This window comes from Octopus bimaculoides, chromosome 18 (assembly GCF_046866305.1).
Source record: "Octopus bimaculoides isolate indiv1 chromosome 18, ASM4686630v1, whole genome shotgun sequence".
Lineage (NCBI taxonomy): Eukaryota > Metazoa > Mollusca > Cephalopoda > Octopoda > Octopodidae > Octopus > Octopus bimaculoides.
This window is the reverse complement of record NC_142945.1, coordinates 52,780,261-52,789,599: the sequence shown is the minus strand read 5'-3', so window position 1 is coordinate 52,789,599 and position 9,339 is coordinate 52,780,261. Positions and strand designations below refer to the sequence as shown.

General features: G+C 35.8%; 1 protein-coding gene across 1 annotated transcript in view; it reads left to right on the top strand.

Moving 5' to 3' along the window:
- Positions 1-6,578: 6,578 nt before the first annotated feature.
- LOC106873045 (prostatic acid phosphatase) overlaps positions 6,579-9,339 on the top strand; it is a 26,260-nt gene continuing 23,499 nt past the window's right edge. The window contains exon 1 of the mRNA XM_014920252.3: positions 6,579-7,258. Within this exon, the coding sequence (XP_014775738.1) occupies positions 7,175-7,258 (84 nt within the window). The 5' untranslated portion in view covers positions 6,579-7,174. The remainder of the gene's footprint in view (positions 7,259-9,339) is intronic.

Here is a 9,339-nt window from a genome sequence, read left to right as displayed (position 1 = left end):
TCACTGCAGATAATTATTTTCTGCAGAATTTTTTCCGGTATTTGGCGCGCCAAAACAAAGACTTTTGAAATATAACCCCAAATGTAATTGGTAGAACTATATACATGTTCAATCTCATGCGGACTTCTCGTGTATAGTTCTGCAAATTATATTGCGAAGACGATCATACTGAAGAGTTGCAGACAATTACGTAAGTAATTACGTAAGTAGTTAACAACGAAACCGGTCTGTGATTAATCTTTGTATTTTGTATCTTTTCATTTGTCTTGCACGCTTATGTTCTGGCGTTTGGTGAATTTTCTTCAGAACAGTCTTTTCTTAGTGGTCAGGCCGCAGGTCGTCTTCTAGCATAATGGATGTCCACTTAGTCGTCATCCCTCTTACATGTTTGTAATATAATTTTTCTGAATCTTCAGATTTTTCAATTTGCTAAGCCACTGGTTTTAAATTGATGTTAATCAAATTAATATTCAATTTTCACACTTATTATTTAAATTTATATATATATATATATATATATATATATATATATATATTAGAGACCATATATAAAAAAATATGTTTATGTGTGCATACATAAATATCCGCTTTTTTACGCGAGTGTGCACGTGCGCATCTGTGAGTATGTGTGAATGGGTTGTGCGTGTGTGTGTGTATTTATCCCACCAACATCTGACGACTGGTGTTGGTGTGTTCACGTCGCCGTACCCTAGCAGTATAGCCAATGAATAAGTTCCTCCATACGTTAAAAGCAAATATTGAGGTCGATTTGTTCGACTAGGCCCTACATAGGTGGTGCTCCAGCATGGCTGGCAGTCTAATGATTAAAACAAAGAAAGGATTTTAAAAATCTAAATATTTTCAAGGGACGTAACTCTCGCTGTGTCTTAAGTTGTTTCCCTTAAGTTTCTGAGGTTGCGTTCGTTGTAAATTATACAGAATCTACATAAAATGCTTGATTAAATTATTTTTTATTTCATTCTTATCAAAAAGAAAATTGAGTAAACATTGATTAGTGAAAGAAATCTAGAAAAGATAGGGAGAGGAAAAAATCAGAAAAAACAAAACAAAACGGGATGATGATGATGATGATGATGAAGAAGAGGAGAATAAGGAGGAGGAGAAGACGGAGGAGGAGGAGGAGAAGACGGAGGAGGAGAAGAAGACGGAGGAGGAGGAAAGAAATCCTATAAAGGACAATGTTACTGTTATTTTATCCCCCTTCCTTGCAAATGCTATATAAGGACACAAACTGTGTCGATAGCCAGCTGGGAAAGTTGTTTTCCTGGTACTAAAACAACAATAGCATTTGCAAGGGAAATGGGTTAAAATAACAGTAACATCATCCTTTATAGGATTCCCACGTTATGTTGGCATATAAACATTACTCTCTCTCTCTCTTTATCTCTCTCTCTCTCCCTTTATCTCTCTCTCTCTTTATCTCTCTTTATCTCTCTCTCTCTCTCTCTATCTATCTATCTATCTATATATATATATATATATATATATATATATATAGTCCAAAAAAGAAAAGCGACCAAAAAACAACGCGAGGACGTGATACAGATTGTGTTTGACGTTTCGAACGGGGCTCTTTGTCGGAAACATAGGGAAGGCGGACGAAGAAAAAAATCGCCAACGATATCCACGAGCTTACATTGTGATGTGCATATATGGGTACAGGGCGTAACCAACAGTAAGGAACATGAAATACGAAAACAAATGAGTTCTATACGCAAACAACGAGAGAAACAAATGGAAAACAGGGCACACACACACATATGACATAAATATTCCTATTCAATCCAAAGTAGAGGCTCTAGTCGTGTGGCTAAAGGTGCGTGCGTGGTTCAGTGGTTAGAAACGTTCAGCTGATGATGTTAAAGAGGTGGTTTCGATTCCCGAATAGGACGGTATATTGTGTCTTTGAGCAAGGTACTTCACTTCACATGTTACTCCCGTCCACTCAAGCGAAAACGAGTACCGGACGGAAGCCAATCCTGTACCAGTTCTCTCACCTTCTAGCTATGTCACATACTGGACGTGCGACTGCGTTAACTGTGAAGGGGCCGAGGGGATAACTATGTCTGCTGACTACAACATGGACATGTAGGACACGACGGTACGTGTTGCTACATCAGAGAATTTCAGCATTCCATGCTACTAACTCCATATTTGCTATACTTCAGGAGACACCATCGTTGGAATTATAGGCTGTGTCGTGTTCTATATTCAACGCAGAATCGAAATGGTCCACAGAACATGTAGCAGACAATACTGAACACAATGCATAATGCGGGTGAGTGCGCGCGCGCGCGTTCTGGTAATTAGAATAGTTTTGGCTTCTCTGGTTGACGGAGTTAAATATATTTTTAGCGGGTTTAACTCATGACCTTTTAGTTCTATTTAACACACGCACGCACGCATGCACGCACGCGCGCGCACACACACAAAGACCTCACACATACGTACATAAAGATACACACACCGTGACACAATAGTTCACCAGTAAACGCACAAACACAGCTACACAACACACACATACAACCCTCCTACACACAGTGAAATACAAAGGCAGAAAACAATAAACGCACACACACACTCAACACACACACACACACACACACAAACATGTGCACGCTCTCACGCTCGCATTTTCAAACAAGCCTATTATTTTCTACTTCGCAGTCCCAGACAACAAACACATAACATTCCTATCATTTCTAACCGACATTTCTCTAGTCAGATGTGAAATTAAACTCTTTTATACACAATTATGTCGTCCTTTTGCTTAAAAATATTATTTATCTCGGCTCTGTGCGTCCTGGGTTCAAATTCCACTGACATCAACTTTGCATTCCCCAACCTCCGGGATCTATAAAGTAACTTACGAAATGAGGTCGATTTCAACGACTAACTCTTTTCCCCAATCAGATCTCGGGCCCTGTATTTCAGTGCAGGCGTGGCTGTGTGGTAAGAAGCTTGCTTCCCAACCACATGGTTCCGGGTTCGATCCCACTGCGGGGCGCCTTGGGGAGAACGTCTTCAGCGGAATTTAAATTCAGAATGTAAAGCCGGATGAAATGCCACTCAGCATTTTATCCGGAGTGCTAACAATTCTGCCAGCTAGATGCCTAACAACAATAATAATAATTATAATAATAATCTTCTCTTAGCAAAGACCCGCAAATCTGAGGTGTGGTGTGGGAAAGTTGATTACATCGACCCCACCCCCACCCCAGTGCTCTACTGGTACTTATTTTATCGACCACCGCCCAAATCTACAGAAGCAACACACGCCAACAAAAGAATTTCTATGTAGTCCTTTGACAGCTAGAAATAGAAGGCAAACTTTCCTCAAATCGTACATCAGTCACGCTTGAATCGACTGAAAGAAAAATGGAGTAAAACAAAGAATGATTGACCGAAACGCAGTGTACTGATAAAGATTTGAGTACACTTCTTGGACGCTAAAACTCAACTCCATACAAAAGGGCCACAATGGAGCTAGTACCAGCTGTCTCATTTGTACTGGTAACGTTCAAAGGTTTTTGTTCACCTAGCATGGATTTATTGGATGTGAATATCTTGAAATGTTTAGTTTTTGCTTAAATCAATCTCTACTTTGTCTTTATGTAGAACTCTGTCATAAGAAAACGTGGTTATAAAAACAGCATTCAAGGAGACACATGTTTCATATGCACACACACACACACACACACACACACATATGTGTTTGTGTATATATATATATATATATATATATATATATATATACTTTATTTAAAAGCAGCAGAAATATAACAAAAAACCGTTACTCTGAGTTTCACGTTCCCGATGAACGGGAACGTGAAACTCAGAGTAACGGTTTTTTTGTTATATTTCTGCTGCTTTTAAATAAAGCATATTACTCTACCTCTGGTATTTGAGTACTCTTTTTTCCACCTTGTTGCACATTTCATGTGCTTACTCCGGTATATATATATATATATATATATATATATATATATATTCGAATCTGCAGATGAATATATTCAGACCTATAGATAAACAGATCCTGACCTTGAGATCGTGGGGCCAAGAATTTTAAGGACTTCAATTGTTATAGTCGTGTGTTGTTCACAACCAGAGAAGACGTGTTACGACGTTGAATTGCGTTTGTGGTTTTTGTGCTGTAGAAACCATACAAAACTAGGTTAACATGTCCAAGAGAAACCAACAATAGTAAGTTAAACTTTCTAATATCCTGAATGTCATTCACTTCCTGCAATATTTTGGCTCGCGTAGCACATTAATCCTTTTGCTGTCACGTTTTCGCTCTTTATGTTTGGTTCTCTGTGACTGTGTGTGTGTGTGTGTGTGTGTGTGTGTGTGTGATAGATACAATAAGGATCTTACTGGTCACTAAGAAACCATGAAGTGTCTGAATAGAAACAAGTACATAACAAAAACAAAATGACAATAGTAAATCATTATGTATCATATATACATAAGTGTGTGTACATATGCGTGTGTGTGTGTGTGTGTGCAAAATAAAAGAAATATGTATATGCTTGTATATATGTACGTGTATACACAGACACACGCACAAGCACACACTTGTTCGCACGTACATCCACGCACCCGCATCTATTTGCAACTAGAACATGGAATTAATTTTTACGAATATATTGCGAATATATTTTCTGTCCACGGAGAGAATTATGGCTTTAACTATTTATAGTGTGTATCACCTCGCAGAGAACTAAATTAGCGTGTCAAATTTGCATTACAGTGCAGCCACAGGTAGCGTAAATTAATTTATAGATACTGTTCTATACAGTGGTGGGGAGGGTTGAGAATAATTAGAAATTCAGGATAAAATTTAATCGTGTAAAAATAATTATTATTAACGACATGGACGTTTTGTTAGAATGCTGAATACTGACATTGAGAGGTCTTCTCATATAGACGCATGGTGCATAAAACACACATTTACATCGTAGGCAGACGAGAATTGTTCGCTACGGGCACCAGAACTACTAGTTCATGTGATTTCGACGTACTGCGTTCTTTTCAGTGACAGCCGTTCGCTAGCTTGATTACCAGCCAAAGCTGCCAACGATATGTAGAATTCCGGTGATATTTCAGATACTTATGTGGAAAAGGGTCATCGGGTTTGTTTTTAATTACTACACAGTTTAAGATTAGCTGTGAAAAGTAAACAAAATGGTTACGCAACAGGTTTAGCCCTCAGTAAACAATAAAAGAAATCTGACTAGTTTTAGCTTTTATTAAGCATCATCAGAAATCATTCGTTTATTTTCTAAGTAAAGGTTTGCTGGAGGAGGGCGGGTAGTGCGTTTACGTTCTGAGTTCAAATTCTGCCGAGGTCGACTTTGCCTTTCATCCTTTCGGGGTCGATTAATTAAGTACCAGTTACGCACTGGGGTCGATCTAATCGACTGGTCTCCACCCCCAAAATTTCGGACTTTGTGCCTAGAGTGGGAAAGAATATGTATGTATGTCTGAGGGCAGCGATCTGGCAGAAGCGTCAGCACGCTGGGGAAAATGCTCAGCGGTATTTCGTCTGCCTTTACTTTCTGAGTTCAAATTCCGCCGAGGTCGACGTTGTCTTTCATCATTTCGGGGTCGATTAAATCGTCTCTCTGCCTACTATTACTCTCACCCCAGCAAGAGGAATAGTAGAAGTATTATTGAATAGTTAGAGAGCGTGTCAAAGTGTGACGCGCGGACACACAGAAATTCGTTTTGGTATTTATTATTATAGATGAGTGCCACGAACGATTCTCTCGGCCCCCGAGTCACTATGTAACTTCTGCCGATTAAAAATAATATTTCCTGCGATAGACACAAAGGCCTGAAATTTTTATGGTGGGAGAGAGCTTATCGATTACATTGATCTCAGTGCTCAACTGTTACTTGTTTTATCGACCCCAAAAGATAAAAAGCAAAGTGGATCACGGCTGCATTTTTGCCGATTAACAACAAAGTAAAAAAAAAAAGCATAGTAAAATATCTCCTGCTTAACGTGAATGTTGTGTTAGGACCTAGAATTCTGTGTTATTTACATTTAGACAGAACCCCACATATGGACCAGTGATGCCTAAAAGCACTCGCATTTATATCGTTGACAGATGGGAACCGTCTACTACGACCACTGAGTTCTTTTCTGCAGGCGTGGCTGTGTGGTAAGAAGCTTGCTTCCCAACCACATGGCCCTGGGTTCAGTGACTTCTACTATAGCCTCGGACCGACGAAGGTCCTGTGAGTGGATTTGGTAGACGGAAACTGAACGAAACCCATTGTATGTGTGTGTGTGTGTATGTGTGTGTGTGTATGTGTGTGTGTCTGTGTGTGTGTGTGTGTGTGTGTGTGGTGGTGGTGGTGGGGTCCACCTTTGCTTGGCAACGTAACTTAGCGGGTCGGCAAAAGAGCCCGGTAGAATAAGTATTAGGCTTACAAACAGTAAGTCCTGGGGTTCATTTGTTCGACTGAAAGCAGTGCTCCAGCATGGCTGCAGTCAAATGACTGAAACAAGTAAAAAAAAAAAAAAAAAACCTGAACAGCTGATAATCAAAATAGTAGCGTAGACCATTCAGTGAGGTTGCGCATCGGGTGTGCAGACAACACAAGGCGACTGCTTTATAAACGCCTGCTTGCTTTTTAAGGAAGGAGCCAGCGAACAGCTCTCCGTATCACTGGCTACACTCTTAAATAATGTATAAGCGGCAGTGGAACTTTTGTCCTTGCTCTCTTTAAAATTTGAGCCTGCTATTATTATTATTAATTTTTTTTCTATTTAATATTTAAACAGATAAATAGTACAGCGCCTCGCATAGGTTCCGTCTTAACAGGCCTAGACAAGTTAAGAATGAATATGCAAATATATTCACTTGAAACGAACTTTTAATTCCTGGAACCTGATATCATTGCTTTAGAATTCCCTGAATTTCCAGTTTTAGTTTAAAGCTGACGCAGGAGTTATACAGCCGACATAAAGGAATTGAACGAATCTACCACTTTAAACTGTCGTTTTCCCGGGGAAAAAAAAAAAGCCCAAAACGAAATGAACAATTATTTTTAATCACGTGAGTCATTTACAATAACCCAAACAGAGTTACCTGCCTTTGAAATCTACAATATTTAAAGACTTTGTTGTTTTGATGAAATCATGCAGCTTGGAATTGGTTATTTCTTACTTCTGTTATATACCGTATGGGCTGATGATTTAGCTACTCTTAGACTGGTCAACCTGGTACGTTTCCAAATTTCTATTTATATAAGTATTAAGAAGAAAAAAAACTCCTTTTATTTTCCATTTTCGTTCTAATTCCTCTCTTCTTCACTATTAAACCCTTTTGGTTCCAAACCACCTCAAACCGTTCCTGGCTCTGGAATACAAATGTCTTGTTTTCATAAGTTTTGAAACCTTAGTCACAATTTATGTTCCTAATTACTAGCTTAATGATAACTAAGTTATTTTTACTAAATTCTTTGTTATATTTAAAATGAATTGAAAGAAACACAGAACATCTCAATAGAAAAATGGTAAGGACGTTCACTTCGGATCCTTATTGTTTATTGTTTTTCTTTTTACGATTTCTCTTCTTTAATAATTCTGTGTTGATTGTTTTGTTTCCTAATCGGTTTAAAACCTTTTAATTTACGAAAACTTTTCTGTTGTCATGATAATGTAAAATATCGAAGCTATTTATACGTTTCTCATTACCAGTAAATAAGTTCGAAATGTCTTTGTGTATATATATATATATATATAATGGTTTCGGATACACGAATATACACTTAGCTTTGTGAACATTTGCTGTTGTATATTTAATCTATTCTACAGTGTTTTTATAAATCGCACTAGATTCACTGTTTATCAATATTGCTTCATCGTACGCTGATGTTTGTTTATAAATAATACATAGATATATAGATACGTAAATGTATCTATCATTTTATATACACAACCGAAAGAGCTCTTCATATGCGATGCTTGCGTATTATCTCCAACATAAAACCGAATGACCATATTCATAACAGTGAGGTATTAACAAAATACAACTTATCAGTTATTGAAGCTGTCCCCATCAAAATACAGCTTATGGGGTCAGATCATCTCTCACACAGGATTCCGAAGCAGCTTTGTGTATATAAATGGAAACATACGTGCGTGTGTGTGTGTGTGTGTTGCATATGTAATGAGCAATGCTTTAATCGAACATTGTAAATATAATCAAATTATTATTGTGTATTTAAAATTGTAAATATTTAATCGATACAGCTGCTTCACCCCTTTTATGTTTGTCTGTCCTTGTTCGTCCCTTCTTTGTAATGCCTTTATGGCAAATATTTATGAAATAAAGTCGATACCAGTCAAATGTCTGTACCAATAATCAACCTCAGATTATTTTCCTTAGCATTGTTGTTAAACTTGTTGAAACACAACGGGACTCTGGGGTGAACAACCCTCATCATCTGCTCCTTAATTTCTCACCTCGCCCCCTTTTCCATTTTCTTTGTGTCCTTGAGATACACTTACACAGGGGGGGGGGGTCTCGATAATTTAATTCTTTTATAGTTTCAATATTTTTCTTCTCGTAAAAATATTTTTGTTATAGAATGATTATATATTGTTAGCAAATGATTTGACTGTGATATCAAGATTTTTGTCTTAAACAAGCGGTTAATAATATTGCCTAAACAAGACATTGGGGTGAAACCTGACAACTCTGTGTGTATGTATGTATATATGTATCTATAGATGTGTATATTTATGCATATATATATATATATATATATATATATATATATATATATATATATGTATATATATATATATATATATATATGTATATATATATATATATGTATATATATATATATATGTATATATATATATATATATATATATGTATATATATATATATATGTATATATATATATATATGTATATATATATATATATATGTATATATATATATATATATGTATATATGTATATATATATATATATATGTATATATATATATATATATATATATATATATATATATGTATATGTATATATGTATATGTTATGTATATATATATATATATGTATATGTATATATATATATATATATATGTATATATATATATGTATTATTATATATATATATATGTATATATATATATATATGTATATATATATATATGTATATATATATATATATATATATGTATATATATATATATATATATATGTATATATATATATATATATATATATATATATATATATATATATATATATATATATATATATATATGTATATTATATATATAGTATAT